The 14,595-nt window shown below is 40.2% G+C and overlaps 1 protein-coding gene across 5 annotated transcripts in view; it reads left to right on the plus strand.

Annotated features, from left to right (window-relative positions):
* Window positions 1–14,595, plus strand: part of CDK14 (cyclin dependent kinase 14) — a 704,276-nt gene that overhangs the window by 287,542 nt on the left and 402,139 nt on the right. For all 5 annotated transcript variants that reach the window (XM_027102392.1, XM_027102393.1, XM_027102395.1 and 2 more), the window contains one exon: window positions 1,771–1,865. In XM_027102392.1, coding sequence (XP_026958193.1) covers window positions 1,771–1,865 — 95 coding nt within the window. The remainder of the gene's footprint in view (window positions 1–1,770; window positions 1,866–14,595) is intronic.

The following is a 14,595-nucleotide window of genomic DNA, read 5'->3' on the forward strand; positions in this document are numbered from 1 at the left end:
AAAGAAAGAAAGGGAGGGAGGGAGGGACGGTGGGAGGAAGGCAGGAAGGAAGGAAAAAAGAAAGAAGGAAGGAAGATAAAGTAAAATAAAGTAAAATATAATAGAGTTATTAAATTAAAAAATAATTATTAAGAAAAAAATTTTAAAAAAATGGATAGAATCTTGGGACAAATGGTGGAAGCAAAGCTATACAGACGAAATCTCACACAGAAGCATACACATACACACTGACAAAAGGAGGAAAAGGGGAAAAAAGCATAAATCTTGCTGTCAAAGTCCCCCTCCTGAATTTGGGATGATTTGTTGTCTAAAGGAGGGAAGGAAGGAAAGAAAGAAGGAAGATAAAGTAAAATAAAGTTATTAAAATTAATTATTAAGAAAAAAAAAAAACGGACGGGTAGAACCCTAGGACAAATGGTGCAAGCAAAGCTATACAGACAAAATCTCACACAGAAGCATACACATACACACTCAGAAAAAGAGGAAAAGGGGAAAAAATAATACATCTTGCTCTCGGAGTCCACCTCAATTTGGGATGATTCGTTGTCTATTCAGGTATTCCACAGATGCAGGGCACATTAAGTTGATTGTGGAGCTTTAATCCGCTGCACCTGAGGCTGCTGGGAGAGATTTCCCTTTCTCTTCTTTGTTCGCACAACTCCCAGGGGCTCATCTTTGGATTGGGCCCCGCTTCTGCGTTCAGGTCGCTGGAGGGCGTCTGTTCTTCGCTCAGACGGGACGGGGTTAAAGGAGCCGCTGATTAGGAGGCTCTGGCTCACTCAGGCCGGCGGAGGGAGGGGCACGGAGTGTGGGGCGGGCCTGCGCGCCGGCGTGACGTTGCACCAACCGGAGGCGCGCTGTGCGTTCTCCCGGGGAAGTTGTCCCTGGATCCCAGGAACCTGGCCGTGGCGGGCTGCACAGGCTCCCTGGAAGGGGGGTGTGGATAGTGACCTGTGCTCGCAGAGTCCCCTTGCTGGCGGCAGCAGCAGCCTTAATGTCTCTCGCCCGTCTCTGGGGTCCGCGCTTTCAGCCGCGGCTCGCGCCTGTCTCTGGAGCTCCTTTAAGGAGCACTCTCAATCCTGTCTCCTCGCGCACCAGGAAACAAAGAGGGAAGAAAAAGTCTCTTGCCTCTTCCGCGGCTCCAGACCTTTTCCCGGACTCCCTCCGGGCTAGCCGTGGTGCACTAACCCCTTCAGGCTGTGTTCACGCCGCCAACCCCAGTCCTCTCCCTGCGCTCTGAACAAAGCTGGAGCCTCAGCTCTCAGCCCCGCCCGCCCCAGCGGGTGAGCAGACAAGCCTCTCGGGCTGGTGAGTGCTGGTCGGCATTGATCCTCTGTGCGGGAATCTCTCCACTTTTCCCTCCGCACCCTGTTGCTGTGCTCTCCTCCGCCGCTTCGAAGCTTTCCCCCTCCGCCGCCACCCGCAGTCTCCGCCCGCGAAGGGGCTTCCTAGTGTGTGGAAACTTTTCGGCCTTCACTGCTCCCTCCCACTGGTGCAGGTCCCATCCCTATTCTTTTGTCTCTGTTCTTTCTTTTGCCCTACCCAGGTACGTGGGGAGTTTCTTGCTTTTTGGGAGGTCTGAGGTCTTCTGCCAGCGTTCAGTATGTGTTCTGTAGGAGTTGTTCCACGTGTAGATGTATTTCTGGTGTATCTGTGGGGAGGAAGGTGATCTCCGCGTCTTACTCTTCCGCCATCTTCCCCTCGTCCCCCCTAGTCATTGTTAATTAGTCTGATACAATCTATTTTGTTTACCCTCTGCTTCATTTTTAGCCAACAAGTCCCAAATTTGGAAAAGCTGACTCATATGAAAAACTGGAAAAACTAGGAGAAGGATCTTATGCTACAGTATACAAAGGAAAAAGCAAGTAAGTTCATTAATTTTTGAATATTTCACATGTAAAATATACCTGTTCTCTTACTAGTAAGTAACAGTATGTTTAAATAATTTTTATTTAATACACAATAGATTTTCCTCCCTCAGGTTTTTTGTTGTTATCGTTGTTGTCATTGTTTTAACGATTGTAAAAGAGTTGTAAAAGAATTGCTTTTCTCCGTGAGCAAACAGTTTTGCAGACCTGTCCAATTTATCTTTTCTGTCCTTCCTCTCTTCCAACTTTGTTTTCTCTTTCTCTCATTGGAACCCTCAAATGAGAATTCATTTCCAGGTGAATGATGTGATTAATTTCTCATGGAGGTTTAGCGTTTGCTTAAGAATAAGAGTACTGATTTGACAAAGCCAAATGTATTGATTATTCCTGACATCTTTTTAACTTGAGCTTTTACTCCATCTTTCAGAAGTCACTTAATTAAACAAACTGCAAACTCTTTCTTCCTGTGTCCTTTGGCGTCATGCCGCATATATTTCCACACAGAGAAACAACTCTTCCCCCCTTTGTCCTCTTCCCCCACATTCTCTAAGGGTCAGGGCACAGATTTGGGTTCTTAAAAAGCTTGCCCCTGTATGTTTCTGAGGCCTCCTCCCTCTCCCATATTGAGTAAGAGCACAGATTTGGTGGCATGTAGCTTGTAGAAACTTTTAATACTCTTCCTGAAATAACTACAGGAGACAAAAGCCTCATTTTACCTTAATAACAGTACCAAGCAGTGTTGAAAAAATTTTTTCTAAACTATCCTTGTTATTGTCTCCCTTTTAAGTCATTGTGTAAGATAGGAAATTCTAACTAATTACTCAGCAGTAATTGAATTACTAACTAAGCTAAGTAATTAAAGAGATAGAGAAGACAGTTCTCTGAAGGATCATTCTAAACACATAATTGGAAATTTTGACTATGTGCTTATTTAGGTACTCTGTGGCTTTTCTGGAATGCAGTCTTATACCTTTGTTCATAGTTTTCAAGTTAAGATGAAGGAATATTCCTGATAAAGGAAGATTTGTAAGTAAGGAAATTCAGAAATGCTGTAGATCAAAATAGAGTATTAATTTTGACTCTCAGACATTTGCCCAAAAAAAACCTTTAAAAAATTTGAATAGAAGAAAAATATGATGGGGAAGGAAAAAAAAAATCTAGAGGGCTGTTAATGGCTTCACTGTGTCTCTTAAGCATTATGGAATGTCATGGTAATGGCATAAATGGTTGAGTTAATTTCAATAGTGGTTGTGTCCCAAGTTTTGGTATTTTTTCCTAAGGAAAAATAGTACTCTACTGTGTAAAAATTACTTGAACCTTTCACGTTAATAAGGTGAAGATAACTATACTGGATTAAGCAATTATTTTGTGTAAAATATGTTGTATTCATTGTCTCATTTATTCTTCACAATACTCTATAAGAAAGGTCCCATTTTTATATTATTATAATCTCTGCTGGACCAGACATCTTGGTGCTTAGAGAAATTTAGTCACTTGTCCAAGTCAGTACAGGTTATTAGTGACAGAACTTGTCTTGGCTCATGTGTTTATGGTTTGAGGTCATCTTTTCCTAACCATTTTACATACTGCTTCCACAGGATAAGGCCTTCTTGGAAAGACTTGGTCCTTGTTGAGTATTCTAGATGGTTCTCCCAGATGCTCTGATTTGTTTTAATGGTGGATCAAACAGAAGCAAACGTACTATTTCATTATAAGGAAACAAACCAGTCATTTTGAAGTGCCTTCCCACCAGAGATATGCTCAGCTAATTTCCAGATGCAAGATAATAACTATTAAATGTTTAACTTTAAGATTTATGACAAAATCTTGAAAGATAGTTGAAACATTCTCCATTTATTATGCCCAAATAAAAGAAAGACTGCAATCTTTGAGAAGGATAGTTCTGGACAGTTAATACTTTTCACTCCATCAGGTCTCAATGTATCTTGTCAGCATTTCTCAAGCAGTTTAAATCTTGCTGGTCACATGTACTATTTAATTTCCTCCAGCTGGAGATGAAAGCCATTGACCACTCACCTGCTTTAGGAGATGGCAGGCTGCTTGTGCTTATTTGCTTTATGGTGGCAAGGTCAGGCCAAAGAACAACAGTTACGTGCCATCTAGCAACATTAAGAGAGCTGAATTTGGTGTGTCTCCTAAAGCACTATGTAATTTAAAGAGTCAACTGAATGTTAGGATCCCTGTTCCAGTACGCCTCACCGCTTTCCCATAGCTGTCTGCATCCCTGCCTCCATCTTTAAACGTTATATTTAGCATCTACCCCAAGAGCAGCTATCGTTATCTTGCAACAAAGCTGCATGGCATTTGTAGAGATACCCATGATACTCAGTTGGTGAGCATTTTATATATATGTGTATTGAATTACAGGTGTCAAGTTTGGATTTTGCAATAAACCTCATTGTATTCGTTTGCTAGGACTGCTAAAACAAATACCATAGAGTGGGTGGCTAAAACAACAGAAATTTATCATCTCTTAGTTCTGGAGGCTAGACCTAAGATCAAGGTATTGGCAGAGTTGGTTTCTTTCTGAGGGTTGGTCCTGTAAGGGAGAATCTGTTCCATGCCTCTCTCATAGCTTCTGCGGTGTGCTGGCAATCTTTGGCATTCCTGGCTCGTAGATGCATCACCCTGATGTCTGCCTTTATGGTCACATGGTGTTCTCTCTCTTGGTGTGTTTGTCTCCACATCCAAATTTCCCCTTTTTATAAGACTACTAGTCATTTTGGATTAGGGCCCACTGTAATGACCTCACTTTAGCTTGATTACTTCTATAAAGACCCTATTTCCAAATAAGGTCACATTCTGAGGTTTTAGGGGTTAGAACTTCAACATTTCTTTTTTGGAGGATACAGTTCAATCTATAACACTCATTGATTTCAAACCTCACTAATTTGGCATTGTGTTCATGATAATATTCTTCTTCATCTCCATTTATGATATATGTAAGTCGTCTTTTATTTCATGGTTCAAATATATGAGCAAAGGATATCCCCCCATCAAAAGATTTGTGTAATTGTTGACTTTGATACAGTTGCTGTCAGCCATTGTTTAGAAACCTGAGAAGAAGTACAAAGACTTTTTATTACTCTTGAATTCTCTTGAGTTTCTTATTCCTGTAGGGATACATAAGTTGGCGAGAAGTTGACTGAGATTCCTGTACTGTGTAGCCCTCTTGGTAATGAGCTTGCCTCTGAAGAATGTGGCTGGTTAACTGCAACCATTTCAACATACAACACTCACAAATAAGTTTTCCTATTTAAAAAAAAAAAGCTTTGAACTTCCCACGGTTTTATATTTGAGTAGAGATTTGTTTTGTTTTGTTTTGAAACCAGTGTTCTCCAGCTTCTTAATACTTTCTTTGTGCATGTGTGTGTTTCTGTCTGGGGAAGGGAGGCAGTTTATCATCACTCTTGCTACTAATCTTTATCCTAGTTTGATTTCCTGGTTATGTTCTCTCTTCTAAATCCCTGTAGCATTTAATTTAGGATTTTAAAAAATCATGCAGTGTATAATATGCTACATTTTAAAACATGTGGCATTTAAAAATGTCTTTAGTTCAGCCCCTTGAAATCATCTGTTTCCCAAGGACATTTGTATCAATACATTAAGAGACTGGTTAACAGTTTTTTAGCTTATTTAATTAATGACGAGTGTTTGTTATGTTGTTTTTATGCCCCTTCTATGCTGTAGGTGAAAAAGAGGGAATTTAGATACAGATTCTGCCCTCAGGAAACTTAACAGTCTGGACGGGAGACGGTCCCTATATGTAAAGAATTCTGTATGAGTTAGAACGTAGTGTATTCTATATAAGATAGAATGCAGTAAGAAAGGCCCAGGTAAAATGCTGTGGGGTTTCAAAAGGAAGGAAGAGAAGATGAGGTTGAATAAAGTATTTTAAATGTGTGCTCTCCAGTGGTGACGGAATTCACAGCCTCATGTGCTTTTAAATCCAGCCTCCCTCATCACTGTGTATACTTGTAGGACTCCTTGGGAGAGTTCCCTTTTGGGACTTGGTCCTCTCACCACGTATAATGAAATTTTCACCAGACTCTTCACAAAATCTGTTAAAGCCTGAGGGCCTTAAAGTAAAATGAATTATTTATTTGAATTATTGTGCAAATTTTGATAAAAGCGAAAGTGTTATGTTTGAGTGTTCAAGTGGGATTGGCATTAGACAGTATAATTTGGACAGGTTGGTGGGTTGTTTATATGTGAGCACCCACGGATGCCTGGCTGTTGTAGGTAAGAGCTATGAGCACCAGCCACCTCAACTCCCAAACTTGGAGTATGGTGGGACCTGTGTGTTCCTCAGTGCACCCGAGTTCCCCCCGACCCCATGCCTGAACCCCCAGTTCTCCCGGGTTCCACACCCTTCCCCGAGTGGTGAGAAGCTATAAACCTTTACTCTTGCCTGGGACAGACTCCTCTCTTTTCCTTCCTACTGTAAAGGATCGTGAGGCTGTAGCTGCTTGCTTTTGCCTTTCTCATGCTTCTAGTGTCATTTACAGAAAGAAAAAGTTTGCTCTTTGTTCCGTCTCTGGAATTAGAGTATTGGACTTACTCAGACTAAGTCCTCCCACAGATGACCCTGATTTCTGGTCATTTTTTCCTGCTTATCTTCGGTTTCTGTTGAGGTGAAGATGCCAAAACCTTACTCCTGCGGGAGCCCGCTAAACAGAGGAGCCAGCCCAAACTGGTCTGTGCCAGCTGTAAATTGTTATCTCAGGTCCATAAGAACAATGGAGGAATTTGGTCACTTTATGTAACACGAGATTTATGTGATTGAAAATGCCAGTCTTCTTTTAGCATTTCATTCTGCCAGCGTGTGCTGAATCATTGAACTTGAATTCAACGACCTCATAAATTGAGAGACTAGGCCAAACCAAGACTGAAATACACTAAATACATTTCAAAGAGCTCTTCAAAGCCACCTGAGAAATAGGAGGAAGAAATACTGCTAATTAAAACAAGCAGCAGCAAGAAGAAAGGCAGCAGCAGTCACCCACCTTTTCAGAATCTGTGAGATTAAAGAGGTGGCTCTTACTGCTGGCCCTGAAGGTCAGCTCCACTGAAACACTATCCGGAGGAGTTTGCAGAATTCTGAAAGTCAGAAATCCCCAGATGGAAAACACTGGACTCCTGGTTCACTGAAGTTTCAATCTTAAGTGTTGACACCTGGACTGTCATGCCGACTTCCAGCATCCTGAGAGGTTATCTACCCAGAAACAGGAACTCTGTACAAAAGAGAGGCAAATCTGATTACATTTTACGGGCTCTGCTGCACTCTCTGTTTCTCATTAGGTCTGCTCTGATTTCTTTTAGACTTTGGGTCCATAGGCTTATTATCACAGCTCACTTCAAAGATCAAGCCTGTAACCACACTATTAGTCACAGGATATGAAAATGGCATCATACTATGATAATACAATCAGTGTTAACTTTGTAATTTAATGCATAAAATATGGCATTACAGTGTGCAAGAGAAACTGGATTTTTAAAAAAAACCTAATGAAATGAATGGACTTTGTGTCATGTGATTTTCAGATCTGGTGCTCCTTGTGTACAGATGAAAGTAGAGTTCTTATCCTTACCTACTCCAAGGAGGATAATAGCCCACCCACCAACATCTGCTAATTTTATTTTCAAAAACCTTAAAGCCTATTCAAATTGCAGATTCAGCCCTGACTTCCTTTTCAGGAAGAATGTAAGGCATTAGGAGCTGGATCATGGGTACAGCTGGTTCCATTTAGCTGGCAGCAGATAAACAAACAATACCTAATCTTTTTGACAAAAGTGACAGTGAGTATATTGTTTAAGCAAGAACCATGATTTCAATTATTAGACCAAACTGTACAGGGATAACTTTTGTATTAGACAGTGTTTTAATGTTGGCCTCTGTTAGCCATTTTTATTATCAGGGTCTTTGATCATTTGATTGGGAGACCCTCAAAACAATCAGTGATATTTCCTGTCTTCAGAGTTGTAGTCCAGCTGGTGAAAATGGAGGCATTCCTTGGATAGTGGAGGAATATTTTGAAAGAGTTAGTGTAGAAATTTCCAATTATCATAATGTCAGGGCTCCTAGGATCTCTCTCCCACTTAAACCACTTAGTTCAGTTTAAGTGGTTTTTGAGGAGGACTAGAGGAAGGACATGACGATAAGATTGGTTTCAGTGTAAAGCAAACCCACATTCCTGAGTTGTTCATTGTTACTGTCATCCTTTTATTTTAAACCAGGATACATTTGCTGATATCTGGAGACATTTTTGGTTTCATAACTCAGGGAGCGGTAGTGGTGCTACTGGCATCTAGAGGCCAGGGATGTTGTGAAACATCGTACAAATGAACAGGACAGTCTCCCGCAACAAAGAATTGTTTGGTCCAAAGTGTCAATAGTGCCAAAGTTGAGAAGCCCGGGTCTAAACAAGCAATGCAGAGAGGCATTGCGCATTTAAAAGAGCTCTTTCCGTCGGAGACATTTACTGAGCCCATACTGTGTTCTGTGTACTGGGCCAGGCAATGGATATGTAATGAGTTTCTCTTGCCATGGAACCTGTCATCTAGTGGGGAAGGCAAAGATTACTCGAGTCAGCAGATACATCTGTAATTTTAAATTGCAAAGAGGAAAAGAGAGCTATGAAAAATAACTAAGATAGAGAGCGGTGGGTTATATATGTTTATGTGAGGGAGAGAGGTGGGCAATGAGTATACCTTAGTTGGATGGACAGTGGAAGCGTTGCTGAGAGGGGACATTTACACTTAGATCTGAAGGAGGAGATGTGACCAACCAGGTAAAGAGCACGGATAAGAGTGTTTCAGGCCAGACCCCTAAGAAGAGCTTGGTATTTTCTACAGACTTGGAGAGCCCCATGTGACTGGGAGTTCAGGGGAGATCGGTATGAACTGAGTTTTGAAAAGTTGGCAAGGCCTTGAGGACCGTCTTAGGAATGTTCTGCTTACATGTTACTGCAAGATGAACCGCCCCAAAGCTTAGAGAGTTAAAACAACAACTATCATTTATTTTGTTCATGAACCTACTCTTGGGAAAGGGCCGGACAGGAAAAGCTTGTTTTTGCTCCATGTGGTATCATTTTGCACAGCTGGACTGGGATATGAGGGATCCATATATGATTCACTAAAAAGATATAAAATGGAATCATATAAAATGCTCAGTTAAAATCAGAGGGGGCAGAAAAAGAAGGAAAAGGACGTACAATGAATAGAAAACAGTTTACAAACAGGATAGCTATTAATACACTTATATGAAAATCACTTAGAATGTAATTGGTCTAAATACACCAATTAAAAGACAGGTATTGTCAAAGTAGATAAAAACCAAGACCCAACTATATGTTGTTTACCAAAAACCCACCTTAAGTATAAAGACTTAGGTTAAAAGTAAAGTGATAGGGCTTCCCTGATGACGCAGTGGTTGAGAGTCTGCCTACCGATGCAGGGGACACGGATTCGTGCCCCGGTCTGGGAAGATCCCAAGGTACAGAAAGTGGAAGCTGCCTATATTTTAAGGCCTGTGCCCAGAACTGGCACAGTGTCACTTTCACCTACTTTATTTATCAAGTATTTGAAGAGACCAGATTCAAGGGGAGGGGAACACAGACTGTACCTCTTAGTGAAGAATGTCAAATAATCTTTGGGCCATGTTTTAATACCTCACAATACAGTTTGGATTTCATTTTAGTAGGGAATTAAATCTTTGCTCTTACCTTTGCACAGAGGTCTTTCACTTATCTTTTCTGACCACATATTCATTGACTACTTCTTGGATTGACCTCACTCTTTTACATAATATTCCCAAGAAGGCTAAAGATCCAGTTTGGTGTAAGGTGCTTTGTGTAGAGGGGGACCTTATGTAATGGTTTGCTTGGGACAGTCCTGGTTTATGCTTGTTGTCTTTGTGTAATTATTAATAGCGCTCCTTTTTGCTAATTCAGTGTTTTTACTATTCGGTGTCTCCATTTGGATGATAAAATGTATGATCACCTTCCTTATGTAGTGCTTTATTCCTCTAGAACTTGCTAAAACATTTTGCCAAAAAACAAAATTTGATTAAAGTGTTGTACTATGGAGACCAATCGAGTATTTAGAAGCATTAATTGTAGTGAACGTTTGGGAGGTTTTTTGAATTGTTTGTGATTATCATTGAACCTCTAATGAAGATTTGTCAATTAACTTAAAAAGTTTCGTGGCCAATTAATGAGTTTTAGGTACAGCACATGCTCTTGGACAGCAAGGTATGGAGACTAGACTTCAGGAAGTTTGTGAAATAGCAACTGATCAGTCTAAAATGCAGATGACTTAACCAGATCCCTTACTACTCATGACATAAATGATAGGCTCAGAGTAACTCAAGGTAGCAGAAATATTGGAAATTTGAAACATGAATTAATGAGTAAGGTGGGGCTTGGGTGAAACCAGGAGCTTTTAGAGCCCAAAGCTAATGCGTTGTAGTGTCAATGAATTTTAGTCAAATGCTTGCAGTCTGTTTAGCACTGATGCATACAAAAGGAGTATACTATACCATTAGGAGCAATTATAATAATGGAGAGATGGCATGTATTTGAAAATTTAGGACTCCAAATTGCATAGGGTAATCAAGTGCAAAATTGGATTGTAGACACTGTCGATTTGGGCTGCTTTTTAAGGAATATGAGATCTGGTAGGCCAGGATCAAAAAGGAAGTCTTTGGAAAAAAGGAGTGGGGTTTGATCTGATTCTTTCCCTAAGTATGCTTGGGTTGCCCCTGAAGTTTAAGTTCAGGCTCTTGTTTGTTGCCCCATCATAATGAACTGGAGAGTGATGTCTTCCTTTGTCACTAAAATCTGACAACTGGAAAGATAATACATGCTCAGTGGCTTTTATTCAGAAAAATATCTGAGCTCAACAAATAGACAGGAAATTATTTTAAAGATTTCAGGCATGAGACATTTTTCATGCTTAATGTTTGATTCCAAGCAAATATGTGCTCCCTTCCTTCTGTGGTTCAAGGAAATATATATTTCCCTGTATAAACAAATCATTTGAAAATTTAAAAGATAGTTCTGTCTCTAGTTCAAAATGGTCTCCTTGGGATTGCTGTGTTTTTAACTATCTCTGTTTTCAGGGATTTTAATCAATGATCCTACAGATCCACCAGCACAGACTGAGCCAGGGAAAATTGTAAACACTAGGAACTTTGGTTAACAGTCGAAAGCCCTGTTGTAACTCAACTGAGAATAAGATAGACGTCATTCCTAGTTGGCCTGATGGGTGAGACAAGAGAGTGAATTCTGAAGCAGCTTAGCGCGCAGCACAGGTACTGACAGACAAAAAAGCCCCTGAGGAAGCAGAAAAGGAACCAATGGCTTTTGTTGTGTGTCTGATTAAACCTCTTAGGAGAAAGAAGAGATACTGGGAAACTAAGTAAATGTTACAAACGAGGCCTGTTGGGGATCCCAGAGGAAGCTGAATTCCTAATGAGAAGGCAATGGGCTGGGTTAAACAGTGACACTTTTTTTTCCCCCACTTTATGTCCTGGGAAACTTTCAATGTTAAGCTCTGGAGAGTTGAGTGCACCTGGGACACTGCCCAAAGTAAAGCACGGAAGATGGTTATATTAAAATAGAATATATCTCATCTCTGAGTGAAATAGAAGAGATGAAAGACTAGAACACCAACAGAGTTGGACAAAGGAAGAACCAAATAGTATGAGAGGGATTGCCTAGGGAGAGCACAAGAAAACCAGCCAAGCACCAAGGAAGGAAGAGAGTTGCTGAAAATGCAGATGATGGTGTCAGATATTCAGCAAAGACAAATCAGATGAGTCCTGAAAAGGACCCATTAAATTTGCAATTAGGAAGGTTTTTCTTAAGTATGTGCAGGGAGCTGGTGGGGCTGGAGACGTTATTGCTTTGGGTCAAGAGAGAAAGGGGAAAAAATGGAGGCTGAAATGCAAGCTGTTCTTTTGAGGAGTGAGGCAGAGGAGGAAAGGAGAACAAGAAGAAGGGGCAAAAGTGTTTTTGTTGTTTTGGCTTTAAACTAAATGGGAGGGGATTGAGTACGTATATGGATTATAACAAGGGAGTCGGATTTTACTCTCTTTTTAGGGAGAGAGAAAATGATTAAGAAAACACTTGAAATACATTCTGGATGAAGAAATTTGAGGAGCTCTCCTTTCTCTGTCACTTGATCTCTATTCATATGTCCCTGATAATTGGTCTCCCCCTTTCTTGTTCTGATAATATATAAATCTGAAATCATTTTTCTTGCCAGCTTCATCTCATTTAGGACTTAGTCCTAAGAGAACATTATCCTTCTTAAATGTCTCTTCTCTTTTTATTGGTGTTCTTTAAAACTTCAAACACACCATTAAACTTTCTGTGTAACACATTGGTTTCTCCTTTTGGCCAATTTTTCTTCATTGATACTAGTTGTAATTTTAAAATAACGTCTATTTATGTGAATCTTCTGTCTCTCTTGGTGCTTTCCCTTGGTAATTAGGGTCATGAAATAAAGCTGATATTTATTGAACACTAGGTTAAGCTCAATTTTCTCACCTATTAAAATAGGGCTGATAATGGAATTGGTTTCACACAGCTGTGAAGAGTATTTATGAACGAATACCTTTGCAGCGCTTAGAACCGTGTCTCACGTGTTAAATGAATGTCACCTATTACTTTTTCCTTTGTTTCTTTTACCAGTTCTGGAAAAGCTTTGGGATGAGATTATTTCCCTCGTTTTATAGATGTAGAAACTGAGGCCCATAAAGTTTGAGTAACTTGCCCACAATCACACAGCTAAGGGGCAGAGCCAGGATTTAGATACAGTCAGTCCAACTCCAGAGTTGAGTTCTTAATTTTTATCTCCATTTATTTTGTGTGGGGGGGAAATGTTAAAATCTGCTTTCTTAAAATCTATGCTTACTCTACCCCTTTGTTAATGATAAAGTCTAGGGGTACATAGCCATTTTTTCCCTGTGATTCTCATATCTTTCCTCTGTGCCAGTATTGTAATTTCTCTTTAGTTTTTTATCATTTGTATTCTCCACTATTCTAAGCAACTTCACAGTGACTTCCTAGTTATTTTTCCCCTTATTTCACCAAAGTGATTTGTGGCTTTCCATATAGGAGGTGCCTGCATGAAATAGAACACTCACTGCTCCCCTTCCCTTTTCTATTGGATAAATTTATTTTGGACAAGATTTCCATTCCATTGCTACTTTTTTTTTTTTTACATCTTTATTGGAGTATAATTGCTTTACAATGGTGTGTTAGTTTCTGTTTTATAACAAAGTGAATCAGTTATACATATACATACGTTCCCATATCTCTTCCCTCTTGCGTCTCCCTCCCTCCCACCCTCCCTATCCCACCCCTGCAGGCGGTCACAAAGCACCGAGCTGATCTCCCTGTGCTATGCGGCTGCTTCCCACTAGCTATCTACCTTACGTTTGGTAGTGTATAAATGTCCATGCCTCTCTCTCGCCTTGTCACAGCTCACCCTTCCCCCTCCCCATATCCTCATGTCCATTCTCTAGTAGGTCTGTGTCTTTATACCTGTCTTACCCCTAGGTTTTTCATGACATTTTTTTTCTTAAATTCCATATATATGTGTTAGCATATGGTATTTGTCTTTCTCTTTCTGACTTACTTCACTCTGTATGACAGACTCTGGGTCCATCCACCTCATTACAAATAGCTCAATTTTGTTTCTTTTTATGGCTGAGTAATAGTCCACTGTATATATGTGCCACATCTTCTTTATCCATTCATCCGATGATGGACACTTAGGTTGTTTCCATCTCCGGGCTATTGTAAATAGAGCTGCAATGAACATTTTGGTACATGACTCTTTTTGAATTATGGTTTTCTCAGGGTATATGCCCAGTAGTGGGATTGCTGGGTCATATGGTAGTTCTATTTGTAGTTTTTTAAGGAACCTCCATACTGTTCTCCACAGTGGCTGTATCAATTTACATTCCCACCAGCAGTGCTAGAGGGTTCCCTTTTCTCCACACCCTCTCCAGCATTTATTGTTTCAAGATTTTTTGATGATGACCATTCTAACTGGTGTGAGATGATATCTCATTGTAGTTTTGATTTGCATTTCTCTAATGATTAATGATGTTGAGCATTCTTTCATGTGTTTGTTGGCAATCTGTATATCTTCTTTGGAGAAATGTCTGTTTAGATCTTCTGCCCATTTTTGGATTGGGTTGTTTGTTTTTTTTGTTATTGAGCTGCATGAGCTGCTTATAAATTTTGGAGATTAATCCTTTGTCAGTTGCTTCATTTGCAAATGTTGTCTCCCATTCTGAGGGTTGTCTTTTGGTCTTGTTTATGGTTTCCTTTGCTGTGCAAAAGCTTTGCAGTTTCATTAGGTCCCATTTGTTTATTTTTGTTTTTATTTCCATTTCTCTAGGAGGTGGGTCAAAAAGGATCCTGCTGTGATTTATGTCATAGAGTGTTCTGTCTATGTTTTCCTCTAAGAGTTTGATAGTGTCTGGCCTTACATTTAGGTGTTTAATCCATTTTGAGTTTATTTTTGTGTATGGTGTTAGGGAGTGATCTAATCTCATACTTTTACATGTAGCTGTCCAGTTTTCCCAGCACCACTTATTGAAGAGGCTGTCCTTTCTCCACTGTACATTCCTGCCTCCTTGATCAAAGATAAGGTGACCATATGTGCGTGGGTTTATCTCTGGGCTTTC

This window comes from Aethalodelphis obliquidens, unplaced genomic scaffold (genome assembly GCF_003676395.1).
Source record: "Aethalodelphis obliquidens isolate GAN/ISIS:26980383/991018 unplaced genomic scaffold, ASM367639v1 scaffold5, whole genome shotgun sequence".
NCBI lineage: Eukaryota > Metazoa > Chordata > Mammalia > Artiodactyla > Delphinidae > Aethalodelphis > Aethalodelphis obliquidens.